General features: G+C 55.6%; 1 protein-coding gene across 4 annotated transcripts in view; it reads left to right on the plus strand.

The window, feature by feature from the left end:
* The window catches only part of ITPR3 (inositol 1,4,5-trisphosphate receptor type 3), a 68,519-nt gene that overhangs the window by 25,206 nt on the left and 29,930 nt on the right, over positions 1-13,383 (plus strand). For 3 of the 4 annotated variants that reach the window (XR_008665038.1, XM_055329758.1, XM_055329760.1), the window contains exons 3-14: positions 2,734-2,855; positions 5,152-5,238; positions 5,830-5,988; positions 6,132-6,230; positions 6,573-6,656; positions 8,937-9,083; positions 9,293-9,388; positions 9,978-10,028; positions 10,183-10,325; positions 11,315-11,414; positions 11,497-11,657; positions 12,222-12,363. Coding sequence is in view for 3 of the 4 variants with exons in the window: in XM_055329758.1 (XP_055185733.1) it covers positions 2,734-2,855; positions 5,152-5,238; positions 5,830-5,988; positions 6,132-6,230; positions 6,573-6,656; positions 8,937-9,083; positions 9,293-9,388; positions 9,978-10,028; positions 10,183-10,325; positions 11,315-11,414; positions 11,497-11,657; positions 12,222-12,363 (1,391 nt within the window). In the remaining variant the exon portion in view is untranslated. The remainder of the gene's footprint in view (positions 1-2,733; positions 2,856-5,151; positions 5,239-5,829; positions 5,989-6,131; positions 6,231-6,572; positions 6,657-8,936; positions 9,084-9,292; positions 9,389-9,977; positions 10,029-10,182; positions 10,326-11,314; positions 11,415-11,496; positions 11,658-12,221; positions 12,364-13,383) is intronic. The other variant, XM_055329759.1, reaches the window with a different exon arrangement.

Genomic DNA, 13,383 nt, shown 5'->3' on the forward strand with positions numbered 1-13,383 from the left:
GCCTTTCTGGATTGGGAGTGGTGGGGGTGTGGAGGAGTAGGGGTGCAGGGAGACCAGGGATCTCATGATCGCCAAGATCTGCGGGCTCCAGGCTCATTCAGACCCAGGGCCCTGGCCTGCCTCCGCCCATCCCAGTTGGCCAGACCCCAAGTGTGACTGGCTGCTGTCACTTCACTGCCCCTTCCACCACTCTCTTGCCCGTCCCTCCATTTGCAGTGCCTCATCCTTTTCCTCCCTTCTCGGCTATAAATTCAGCCCCATCTCATCCACATGAGAGAGTCATTTCTAGATTCATGCATTCATCTGGCAGATATTTGCTGAGCCCCAGGCTAGAGGCTGGGGACATGGTGATGAGCTCCACATGGCCCTGCCCACCTGCAGATGAGCCTGTCAGAATCAGAGTATTATGAAGTAGAATTAAAAAATAACACGATCGATGCATGTCTATATTTATGCAATATAAAATGGGCGTTCAGGGGCAGGTTCTGAGTGACCCTGGAGCTGGGAGGAGGGAGCGAGGTCAATGCAATGTCCTAAGTGTGATAAAAAAGAATAAAAGGGAGCAGTTTATAATGAAGTAATACACATTTTAGAAGTAGATGTTGAACACAACTAGAAGACCCAAGGAAGCAGTCAGAGCTTGCCTGTGAATCATGAATAGGGCAGCCACAAACGCAAGCATGTGGCCCAGCCACGAGTGATACATTCTCTGAAACAGCAAAACAAATGAAAAGAAAAGCAAAAAAACTCCTGGTAAAATTGGAACAATACAAAGAACACAAATTCCCTCAGTTTATATCTGAGTTGCATTCCCAAACAATTCAGCATTTGCTAAAACCATTCAGAAAATGCTTTGTGTTTCTGTGTGCCCCTCTGGGCTCACAGCCCTGCCCGCGGCTGTCTACCTGCCAGTGTGTGGCAGGATGCTCTCGGCAGGAGTCATGCCGGACAATATTTATGGTGCAGGTGGTCAGCATCCCTGTCCTGACCACTGAACGCCCACTATTACCTCTACCGGGACAACCACTTTTCCCTACCCCTTCGCAAAACAATCCCTGGCATGGTCCCCTTCTCCGACTTCTGCTGGGAACCGGTGGCCTCCATGTGGTAACTGGGGGACCTGGGGAGCCCTTGGGAGCTCCAACCCAGCCTGAAGAAGTAGTAGGACTTCCTGGAGGGGGTGACACCTGAGCTGCTTCTTGAGGGCTAAGCAGGTCCTTGTAAAGACATACTCTCCCCAGCAAACTGAGTGCTTATTTCCAGAAGTGATGGCCGTTCGTGCTGGTGGTGCCAAGGTGGGCCAGGCATGGCAGGCCTTGGTGACTCTATCCACTTATGGAATTGTCGTGTTTCCCCCCTCCCTTCTTGGAAGTTCTGTCTTTGAATTTTGACTCATTCAGTCTTTCTGCCTGTTCATGGGCTAGATAGAAAACCCAGTTTTGCTTTTAGTTCCTGGGGGCTGGATGACCAGCTCTGACCCGAGCAGGCATCTGGCCTTCTTTCGGAGGGCAGAAGGAGAGGGCCTGAAGGAGGGGCTCCCCAGCAGCTCCCTTCCAGGTGCTCCAGCACAGCCATCCTCGTCCTGGGCACACGCCCCTGGAGCCTGAGCAGTCACGCAGGGGGCTCATGGGCCATGAACCCAGCTCCCTGTCCAGGCTGTGATTCCCTCCTGTGACAGGGAACTTGCTGCCTCGTAGCACAGCCCATGGCATTGTCATCGTGGCCCAGCCACTGTGTTAGCACTTCCCCATGAGCCAGAACCTTCCATCTCCTCCTGCCACACTTTTTATTTATTTCAGAGAGAGAAAGCAAGACAGAACACGAACAGAGGGGGAGGGGCAGAGGCAGAGGGAGCCGCAGACTCCCCCCTGAGCAGGGAGCCTGCTGTGGGGCTCGATCCCAGGACCCCAGGATCATGGCCTGAGCCGAAGGCAGATGCTTAGTCCACTGAGTCACCCTGGTGCCCCTGCCGTGCTTTAGAATAGGATTTTCCAACTCATGCCTCCTTTGGATAAGTAGAAACATCGGACGCCTTGTCTGGAGTTTGGGCTTACATAAAATCATAGGTGTTTTGTCTACTTTGCAAAATAAAAATAAGAATGGTGAGGCTGCTTCTGAAATTTTGATGGGCTCGATCTCAGGTCGAGATCCCTGGAAGCAGAGCCGATTAAGGAGGGGTCTTGAGAGGACGGAGTGAGGGAGCCTTGCCCATTCAGGGCAGGGGAAGAGCCAAGCAAGGATGTGGTTTCAGGGTGAATAGGAACCTCAGCCTGGTCTTGCGGGGATTTGGGGAGTGACCAGCAGTGCAGACAGGTCACCTCCAGAGGCCAGATGGTTCTGTGCCTGTGTCAGCCACTTGGAGCAAGCTGCTCCTGAGCCATGTGGGGGATAGGCTATAACTTCCCAGGCATCTGTGGGCGACAAGGCAGTGGGTCAGAGAAGGATGGCAGGTATTAGCTGGTAGCCACCAATGTCCACAAGAGCTGGCACAGATGGGACAAGGGGTGGGGCCCCAGGAGCCTCTGATGAATCTGCCATGGGGGAGAGGGCCCGTGTCTGCCTTCCATGTGGGATCTTGCTCTCACGCCTTCTCCAAGTTCTTCGGGGTTATTCCAACCATTAGCTCTCCACCCTGGTGGGGCAGGGAGGCTGAGGAGGGATGGGGAGAGTGGAGGTGCGATTGGGGGCCGAGTCACGGGCCTAGCCCCGCGTGAACTGATCGCCCTCCCACAGACTGCCTCTTCAAGGTGTGTCCCATGAACCGCTACTCGGCCCAGAAGCAGTACTGGAAGGCCAAACAGACCAAGCAGGACAAGGAGAAGATCGCCGATGTGGTCCTTCTCCAGAAGTTGCAGGTGGGTGTGCTCAGGTGTGCAGCTGCGTGTGTACTGAGGGAACTGGGCACACACGGGGGGCCCGCTGCTCATCGAAGCCAAAGGGGGCCGTGGCCTAGTCAAAAACTCCAGCATGCGAGTGATGGGTATTCTGGGCTGTGAATGAGGTGAGAGAGGGGAAGTAGAGTGCTTTCCCAGTGATCCGCTCGTCTCTATGACCTTCTGTGCCAGTTAGGAGAAGGTGCTCCTTCCTCCAGGCTGGCATAGCCCTCTGCTCCGGGCACATGGCTCAGTGAGTGGAATGTGGACTAGATTTCAGCTCCCCTACAACCCTTCAGCTGAACATTGTGGTGCAGTGAACAGCCTGAACATGGAGTTACCAGTAGTTCCTGGTGACAGTGGCTCCAGGGAACCTGATTAGAGAGCCAGTCATTTTTTTTTTTTTAAGATTTTATTTATTGGGGCAGCCAGGGTGGCTGAGTGGTTTAGCGCTGCCTTCAGCCCAGGGCGTGATCCTGGAGTCCTGCGATTGAGTCCCATGTCAGGCTCCCTGCATGGAGCCTGCTTCTCCCTCTGCCTGTATCTCTGTCTCTCTCTCTGTGTCTCTCATGATTAAATAAATAAATTTTTTTAAAAAAATTATTTATTTATTTGAGAGAGAGAGTGAATGAGCAAGAGAGAGAGCAGAGCACAAGCTGGAGGAGGGGCTGAGGGAGGAGTAGCAGACTCCCCACTGAGCAGGGTGCCCATGGGGGACTTGATTCCAGGACCCTGGGATCATGATCTGAGTGAAGATAGATGCTTAATCAACTGAGCCCCCCAGGCACCCCGAGAACCAATCTTTACCTCCTCCCTCATGTTATAGAGTTGGATCCTGGGGCCCTTAGAGGGGGCCGGGGTGTCCATGCTCATCCTGTGAGTTTGTGGTAGGGCCTGAATGGCCCCAGGTCTCTGACCCACCTTGGGCTCATTGAACACACGGACAGTGCACAATGGAAGTGCCTGGTGGTTGGTCATGGGCCTCCTGGGGGCAGTGGCTCAGTTGACATTGTAGACAGCCCTCTCTAGACAGACCCCAGGGCCCCGGCCCAGTCCCCGGGAAGAGAGGAGGAGACTTTGGGTGATCAGCAGCTGTTTTCTGAGGCCCTCCCTCAGGCCTGGTGCCCCACCTCCTGTCCTGTAGACCTTGCTTCCCTGTGTCCCCTTCTGTGATGAGGTGGGTGGGAAATGGGAGAGGGTGGGCCTCCCCCTAGAGCTGTGAGCTGGGCTGAAGAGACAGGGCGGTGGGGGGGCTGCCTGAGGTCTGTTGTAAATACCCCGTCTTTCTTCCCGGGCTGGGGGCTGTCACAGGCTTCCTTCCTGCTGCCAACATGGGCCAAGACTGAACTGGGGACCTGGCCTGGGTGTAAGGGCGCTTACATGTGTGCACACACATGGTCATATCGTCACACACTGTAGGTTGGTGGGAAGTCATGTGGTATGTGGCTAGTTTCCCTAACAGCCACCCTCACCTCAGCCTCAGCCGTGAGGCCTGGATAATGGGGCTGAGGAGAAGATGGGGCAGAGGGGCCGGTGCTTTCAGGGAGTGCCAGTCTGTCGGAGGAGACGGAGCCCTGTCTCCAGGAACCCCAATCTGACGGAGGAGATGGAGTCAGTCTATCCTTAGGCAGCTTCCAGTCAAATGTGACAGAAGTGCTTAGAAAAAGGTCCTTAATGGGAAGCCACCCAAATCCTCAAGGCCACTAGAGTTGGATCTGCCAGAGTGGGATATGGCCCACCAGTGAGGGCTTCCTGGAGGCAGTGGCCAGGAGCACAAAGAGTTTTGGGAGGGAGTGTCTTAGAGGAGAGGGGTGGAGGAGGAGGAGGAAGTAGCACCAGGCACATCTCTCAGGGTTTGGGCTGTGGCAGGGGTTCTGTGTTGGGGGCATCAGGAGTCTGCTAAGATGGGGGTAGTGAGGTACAGCTTAGGTTGTCTGCTGGCAGTATCAGAGGGCATAGGGAGCCCAAGGGCCTGCTGGCATGCCCCCTCCAGAGGAGGTGAGGAGGAAGGGGCAGGGGATTGGGATTCAGTTCCCTGGGCCTCATGGTATCCGACCTCCGACTGACCCTCCATACCCTGACTATCAGACCCTTATCAACAGAGGGAGGGAATAGGCTAGGTAGCCCCTGGGTGGGTGGGAGGGTCACTCTGAGTCCAACGCCAGGAGCTCCGTGTGTTTGTGAGCATGCCCATGCGTGCATGTGTGGGGGTAGGGGATGTCACCCTGCAGGAGCAGGCTTCTGAGCCTGCCTCCCACTTCTGTGCATGTCTATGCAGCATGCAGCCCAGATGGAGCAGAAACAGAATGACACAGAGAACAAGAAGGTGCATGGGGATGTCGTGAAGTATGGCAGTGTAATCCAGGTAAGACCCAGTTGCATCTCCCCCTGAAGAGACTGGGCTGGTGTTGGGGTGGAGGTGCCAGCAGCATGCCCTCTGGGGGTTGCATCCCCAGTGGGTGGCCCTGGGACTGTCTCTGTGACTGCATATCTGCTCTGTGTGCACCTCTTGCTGTGTGGCCCAAGTAGCTGTGCCCATGGGCATGTTTCTGGCACACTGGTTACCAGCACAGATTCTGGAGTCTGAGTTCAAATCTTGGCTCTGTGACCTTGGTTGGGCAAGTTGCTTAACTTCCTAGTGCCTCCGTTTCCCCATCTGTAAAATCAGGCCAGTGGTAGTACTTCCCTTTTGATTGTTGTAAGATTATACGAATTAATACAGAGAAAGGATTTAGAAATGCTGGCTTCCTTTTTGTGATCACCTGGGTACCTGATGCGGGAAGGTGTGTGTTCTTGTGCTTGTGGCTGCATGTGTCTCCATTTGTGTATTTATGTCTGTGTATCTGACCCTGTATGTGTGTCCAGCTGTGACCAGTGGACCCCCTAGAGTGCCCCTCCCTGACAAGCTGGCCTCTTGGGGCCTGGCACCCTCACTTGCACCTTGCCTGCCCCCCAGCTCTTGCACATGAAGAGCAATAAGTACCTGACCGTGAACAAGCGGCTGCCTGCCCTACTGGAGAAGAATGCCATGCGGGTGACGCTGGATGCAACAGGCAATGAAGGCTCCTGGCTCTTCATCCAGCCCTTCTGGAAGTTGCGGAGCAACGGGGACAATGTAAGGACAGGGCCTGGCTGGAGGGGCTCAGGCCACAGCTCCAGAGGGGTCTTCGATGAGAGGACTGGGTAAGGTCATGGACATTTCTTAGAGGGGTCAGACCTGGCCCCCCCACCTTCCACCTGTCCCACCTGTCCCCATAGGTGGTTGTGGGGGACAAGGTGGTCCTGAATCCTGTCAACGCCGGGCAGCCTCTGCATGCCAGCAATTATGAGCTCAGTGACAACGTGGGCTGCAAGGAGGTGAGTGGGCTAGTGGGGTCCCTGAGGGCCTAGACAGCCCCTCCTCACTGCAGTCTCATCCCCCAGCCCCCCAGCCCCCAGCCCCCACTGCCTGCTGCATGAACTGCTTCTCTCCATTCCTCTGCCTGTTTCTCCACCTCTGCCCTATTCTGCACCCTCCAGGCTGGCAGCCCCAGGGCAGCCGGGTGGGGCCTGGGGGGCCCTGGCTGAGAGCAGACACCTCTTCCTGGTGCCCTCATGGGAAATGGGCTGCTCTTCCCCTCATCTGGGGCCTTTCACTTGCCCCAGCCTCCAACCACTGGGGGTCAGCCTGGCATCTGGGTTCACTCTGCCCTTCCCCAGGTCAACTCCGTGAACTGTAACACCAGTTGGAAGATCAACCTGTTCATGCAGTTCCGAGACCACCTGGAGGAGGTGTTGAAAGGGGTAAGGACTGGGGGCCCCCACTACTGTCACCTGCCTGCTGGCTGCCCAGCCCCTCCCCTGCAGGTCCCCCTTCTCACCTTCCCTCCGCCTCCCCATACCCAGCTCTGCTCCTCCTCTGGCCCTCCCCTCCATGCGCCTCTGTCTCTGGCTCTGCACCCTCTTCAGCCACCGTCCACCCCCATGGCACCCCAGGCCCCCCTCCATAAGTTGGACAACCCCTTCTCTTGTCTCTAGCCTTGCTGCCTCCCTCTCCATCCCTTCGGGGTCCTGGCTAGCCTCAGTTTTGTCTCTTGCTAAGGGTGTGCCAGTGGACTAGGGGTCCCCATCCATTCACCTTGGGGGCCTGCATCCTTTGACCTCTCCAGCTCCCCCCGCCCCCATGCCTGTTCCATGGTTCCAGGCCAGGCGCCCTGCCCTTTGCCCTGTGCCCTCTTAGGCAAGGATCTGAGGCTGGTGAGTCAGGGCCTGTGCCCTGGTTCCAGACCTGCTGGCTTGCGTGCTGGGACATAGGGGTTGGCAGATACAGAGGGGTTCAGCCTGTGAGGCAGGGTACTGCTGGGTAGTGTGGTAATGACTTATGGAGGGAGCAGAGTGATGGGGAAGGAGGGCTGGAGAGACAAGTAGAAAAGCCCTGAAAACCCGATGTGGTGATGTGGTGGAGAGAGGGGGGCTCAGAGGTTTAGGTGGGGCTTTAGGGCATCGAACTAGCCTACTGGAGTGGAGGTCCTATGCAGAGGGGCAGATGGGAGGGACAGATCTGGGGGTGGCAGAGGGTGAGGCTCCTCAGCTAGGGGAATTGGCAGGCACCTGGCCGTGAAAGGGACACATAGTGACAGGTGACAGGCCTGAGAGCAGCCACCCGAGGAGGCTGGCTGCCCTGTGTTCATTGCATTCTCTCCTGCTTAGAAGCCTGCCCTGGCTCCCTTTACCCTCTGCTCCCAGCCAGGCTGTTGTGTCAGACTTTACTGCCCCCATCAGGCTACTGTGTCCCATCACCCACCCCCCTCCCATCTCCTGTCCTCTTTCCTGTCCAACATGCTCTGTCCAAGTGCCTTTCTTTCCCTCCCTTAAGCCTGCATATCATCCACATACCAATCAAGCCTCAGTCTGTGTGCTACCTCCTCCCAGAAGCCTTCTCTGATTACACATTCCCGTCCCAAATCTGTGTGGCACTTAGATAATAAAGCAGGGTGCTGCCTGGACTGGTTTCGGTGAATCTAGCTAGTGCCACTAGCTATGTGACCTAGACAGGACACTTACCTGCTCTGCCTGAGTTTCTCCTCCCGTAAAGTGGGGATAATGATATATGCAGCCGGGCAGTTTGTGTGAGGGTCAAGTGAGAAAGTCCATGTAAAGTACTCACACCGCAGCTGGCACGTGGGCAGCATACAGTGTCACTTCATTAAACCATGAATTCTGGGGCAGCCTGGGTGGCTCAGCGGTTTAGCGACGCCTTTTGCCCAGGGCCTGATCCTGGAAACCTGGGATCGAGTCCCACATGGGGCTCCCTGCATGGAGCCTGCTTCTCCCTCTGCCTGTGTCTCTGCCTCTCTCTCGCTCTCTCTCTCTCTGTCTCTCATGAGTAAATAAATAAAATCTTTAAAAAAAAAGTACACAGAAGTGATGGTCGCACCACATCTTGAGTGTACCACTAAAAAAACCCCAACCAAACAAACAAAAAAACTGTGAATTCTAATTTCTAATCCTCACAGTGTCTGCAAGGAGGCCATAGTATCCCCATTTTACACAAGAGGAAACTGAGGCTCACAGATGTTAAGGGGCTTATCCAAGGTTACACAGCTTGTGAAGCAGAACCAGGATCCATGCTTGGTCTCTGTGTCCAAAGCCCTGGAGATGAATAGGCCACAGTCTTTGCCCTCCAGTTGTCCCAGTCCTGTGGGAGCAGAAGAAATGGGCAAGAACTACCTATATTCAGGCAGAAGGGGCCCCGGGGAGGTACAGCCATGGGCCCGGGGGGACCCCCGCGGGGTGATATCTCTCCTGCCTGCATAGAGTGGGTTTCTAGAGGTACCCATCAGGGAAGAAGATGATCAAGGGTGGGTTTGACCTAGGAAGCTGAGGAAGGCTTTGGATAAGACCATGTCCCGCCCCAGTGATCTGGAGGTTCTGGATGTGGGATCTGGGCAGAGTGCCTCTGGCCCTGGCCACCCTCCAGCGGGGCTTAGCATGCATCTCACCCCCTGCATCTGAGGTGGGGGTGCTGGGCTTGGCCCCCGGGAAGGTCCTGGCCCCTTCTGAGTCCGTGACCCACACCTGCAGGGTGATGTGGTACGCCTGTTCCACGCGGAGCAGGAGAAGTTCCTGACGTGTGATGAGTACAAGGGCAAGCTGCAGGTGTTTCTGCGCACCACACTGCGCCAGTCTGCCACCTCGGCCACCAGCTCCAATGCCCTCTGGGAGGTGGAGGTCAGAGCTTGTGCCTTACCCCGGACCCAACCCTCCTCTCCAGCCCTGGGCCCGCCCCTTCTTCTTCCCTCATCACCCTATAGGGGAGAGGGTGTGAAGCCAGGGAGGGGTCTGGGTGCCGCCAACCCAGAGCTCTCCAGGCCTCCCTAGAGTGTGAGCCACCCCTCCCTGGCCAGTGTCTCCTCCCTGCCTCACCCCTGCACCCCCAGGTGGTCCACCACGACCCCTGCCGCGGAGGAGCTGGCCATTGGAATGGCCTGTACCGCTTCAAGCACCTGGCCACGGGCAACTACCTGGCTGCCGAGGTGAGTGGGGAGGTAGAGGGCCCCCTGGGAGCTCAGGCTGTATGCATGTGGGCATGCATGAGCACGCGGGCCTGGTACACGTCTGTACACGTAGTCACACGTGTCTGTGTGACTTATTTGCACTCTTGCATTTAACAAATACTATCAGATAATTGTGTGACTGCAAATAAGCCTAATCAATGTTACTGGGCCTCTACTACGTGCCAGGAGCTGTTCTCGGCACTGGGGGTACCACAGTGAGCCAGATTCCCAGTGCTCGTATAACTTACATTCCATATGTATGTTTGTCCACCACACAGGCTTGTGTATACTGGGGCATTTGTGCGTATTGGGGCGTGTGTGTGTGTGTGTGTGTGTGTGTACTCATCTGTGGAACCATGAACAGAGGTATGAAGGGCAGGGCCTGGGGGCTCTTATTGGTGGCTTCTTCAGGAGTGACTTGGGTTTTAGTGCTGGGGTGGGCACCCCTGGGACGGTGGAGGCTTTCTGCCCCAGCCTAGGGCTCTGTGTGGACCTTGTTTTGGGGTGGGGGTCATGTGAGCATATAGCTCAGTGTCCAAAAGCTGCCCCACCTTGTGTCTCCATCCAGGAGAACCCCAGCTACAAGGGGGATGTCTGTGAACCCAAGGCAGCAGGAATGGTGAGGACCAGGGCCTGGGAAGAGGGACCATGGGGGCTGGCCATGAAACCCTGGGAGGTGAGCTGGAGGGGGAAGGCCTCTCAGGTGGGACCCCAGGTGGTTTCGTGGGGCCCGAGAGCAAGGAGGGGCTTCTGAGCTGGGATGCTCATGCCAGGGTGCTCAGGGTCGTATAGGTCGCCGGAACGCTGGGGAGAAGATCAAGTACCGCCTGGTGGCTGTGCCCCATGGCAACGACATTGCCTCCCTCTTTGAGCTGGACCCCACCACGTTGCAGAAAACTGATTCCTTTGTGCCCCGGTGAGTAAGTGCCATGTGCCCCAAGGGCTGACGGGGGTGCCCAGGCTGTGCCGTCCCTGTCCCTTGTCTCCCTGCATCCTACCTCCTCTGTGCTCCTGACGTCCTCTGGCCTCAGGACCTGCGTGTCCTGTCCCTCTGGGGTCCGAGCTCTCAGAGCTGGGGACAACTGACCACCACGAACACTCACTGTGTGCCTGACCCTGGGTTCAGTGCATGCTGGGTGCTGCCTTGTGCCAGCTGGTTTGTCAAAATGCCTTCTCTCCAGAGTTCTTTATCAGCCACCTGCCCCCATTGGTCTGCATATTCAAGCATAGGCTGCACCAGTTTGTCCACGGCGCATTGTTGAGGGGTGCAGGCTCCCTGATCTTTCAGGCCCTCCCCAACCCTGAAACACTAGGACATAGCATCAAGAAACTTCCTGGGTGTCACTCAAGCTTTAGCATTTACCAGCTGTCTGACCTCGGGCAGCTTACCCAATCACTTTGCCCTGACTTCCCGCTCTGTCAAGTGAGCATATGGAGTCCACCCTAGACAGGGCTGCTGGGAGAAGTGACAGAGTCACCGTTAGGCCCACCCACCCTTACCTGAAAATCCTGGGGCCAGGTGCATGTTGAGATTCAGATTCAAATTGTTTTCTATTTCAGAAAGGTAATTATATTTCGTAATAAGAGACAAGAGTGTTTCTGCTCTGAGACGTGTGGATCTCGACACTAAGTGGGATAAATAGTCTAAATAGTCTCATTTGTCTAAATGAATCTTGGTTTCAAGTTTACAAACAAGCTCGGGCTTTTGGGATGCTCTGGGTTTGGGAGTGGAGGTGAGACGCTTGCCTGGGGGCTGTTTGCTGGCCCCTCTGCTCTGGCCTGGGCTCCTCCCGCCCATGGCTGTGAAGTCAGGGGGGATGTGGGGCCGTCCTTGGGTAGAGCAGACCCTGGCTGGGATGTGATCCAAGACATGCCCCCTGTGTCCTGCCCCGGCCCCGCCTGCAGGAACTCCTATGTCCGGCTGCGGCATCTCTGCACCAACACATGGATCCAGAGCACCAACGTGCCCATTGACATTGAGGAGGAGCGGCCCATTCGGCTCATGGTGCGGGCCGCCCAGGGCTGGGGGGGCCGGGGCTGGGCCCTTGGCTTGTCCCTGGGTGCCCTGCTGACCTCTGTCCCCGCAGCTGGGCACCTGCCCGACCAAGGAGGACAAGGAGGCCTTTGCCATCGTGTCTGTTCCTGTATCTGAGATCCGAGACCTGGACTTTGCCAACGATGCCAGCTCCATGCTGGCCAGTGCCGTGGAGAAGCTCAACGAGGGCTTCATCAGCCAGAATGACCGCAGGTGGGCTGCTGGGCGGGGTCCTCGAAGGGTCTGTCTTTCATGAACAAAGCAGATGCTGGGCAGGCTTGGTTGGCTGGGATGGGGGAGATAGATGTGGGCCCCAGGCCCTTGCCTTATTGCTTATGTACTCTCAGAACTCACCCTGATGTTGTGTTGATGCTCAGAGAGGTTAAGAGATTTGTCCATGGTCACATAGCTAGTAAGTGGCAGGGTCAGGATGGAAATGCAGAGTCACACCAAACCCCGCCTTGTGCCCTGTTGCTCCTTTCTAGAATGGAGTATACTGAGATTCATTGTCTTGGGCACTTTGGAATCTGGCGGGTGGGGGCTGGGGGGGCGGTGCGAGGGATGTATTGAGAGCCTTTTGGGGTGAAGCCAGGAAGAGAAGTTGAAGGCTGATGATGGGCTCTGTGCTTTGGATAGCCGGGTGGGCAGGTGACTCGATGAGAGTGTGTTTGGGGAAGGGCTAGTTGCCCATGATTGGCACTTGACAGGTGGGTCCCCGGGGGGTGTTTCCCAGAATCAGTTCCTCACACTTGTCATCTCTGGTGTCCCTTCATGAAGGTTTGTCATCCAACTGCTGGAGGACCTGGTGTTCTTTGTCAGTGACGTCCCCAACAATGGGCAGAACGTGCTGGACATTATGGTTACCAAGCCCAACCGAGAGCGGCAGAAGCTGATGAGGGAGCAGAACATCCTCAAACAGGTGCCTGTGTGCACGTGTGGGGGATGGGGTGAGCTGCATCTGGGCCCTGCAGCTCCAGGCCTTGGGGGGGGCGGGGGGATGTCCAGAACAGGAGCCTTGTCCCATCTGCCGTGGACCTGCAGTCTCACTGCAGCTTCACTTCACCCATTTGTAGAAAATTAGTATCTGTTGCACACTGATCACATGCCAGACACTGCCCTAAGTGCCCTATGTGTCCTGGCTAAGTTGATCCTCTCCACTTGGGGGAGGTACAGTAATTATCTCCATGTTACCTGTAAGGAGATGAAGGCACAGAGGTTGGAGTAACTTGGCCAAGAGTATGAGGCTAGGAAGCAGCAGGATCAGGATTTGAACTCAGGATGTTTGGTCCAGAACTTGTGCTTTTTTCTTTTCTTTTTTTTTTAAAGTAAGCTCTGTGCCCAATGTGGGGTTTGAACTCACCACCTGGAGATCAAGAGTCACATGCTCAACAGACTGATCCAGCCAGGTGTCCTCAGAACTTGTGCTTTTAAAAAAAATAGGGGCCCCCTAGGTGATTCAGTTGGTTAAGTGTCTACTTTCAGCTCAGGTCATGATCTCAGGGTCCTGGGGTTGAGCCCCACATTGGGCTTCCTGCTCAGGGGGGAGCCTACCTCTCCCTCTTTCTCTGCCCCTCCCCTCTGCTTGTGCGCTTACTTTTAAATAAAATTAAAAATTATTTTTTCTGGGGTGCCTGGCTGGCTGAGCCTGTTGGTAGCATGTGACTCTTGATCTTGGGGTCATGGGTTCAAGCCCCATGCTGGGTTTGGAGATTACTTAAAAAAATATTTTTTCTGGGCAGCCCGGGTGCTTAGTGGTTTAGTGCCACCTTCAGCCCAGGGCCTGATCCTGGAGACCTGGGATCCAGTCCCACGTCAGGTTCCCTGCGTGGAGCCTGCTTCTCCCTCTGCCTGTGTCTCTGCCTTTCTCTCTCTCTGTCTCTCATGAATAAATAAATAAAATCTTTATTTTTTTATTTTTATTATGTTTTTTAAATAAATG

Source organism: Nyctereutes procyonoides, unplaced genomic scaffold (genome assembly GCF_905146905.1).
Source record: "Nyctereutes procyonoides isolate TBG_1078 unplaced genomic scaffold, NYPRO_anot_genome, whole genome shotgun sequence".
Taxonomy (NCBI): Eukaryota; Metazoa; Chordata; class Mammalia; order Carnivora; family Canidae; genus Nyctereutes; species Nyctereutes procyonoides.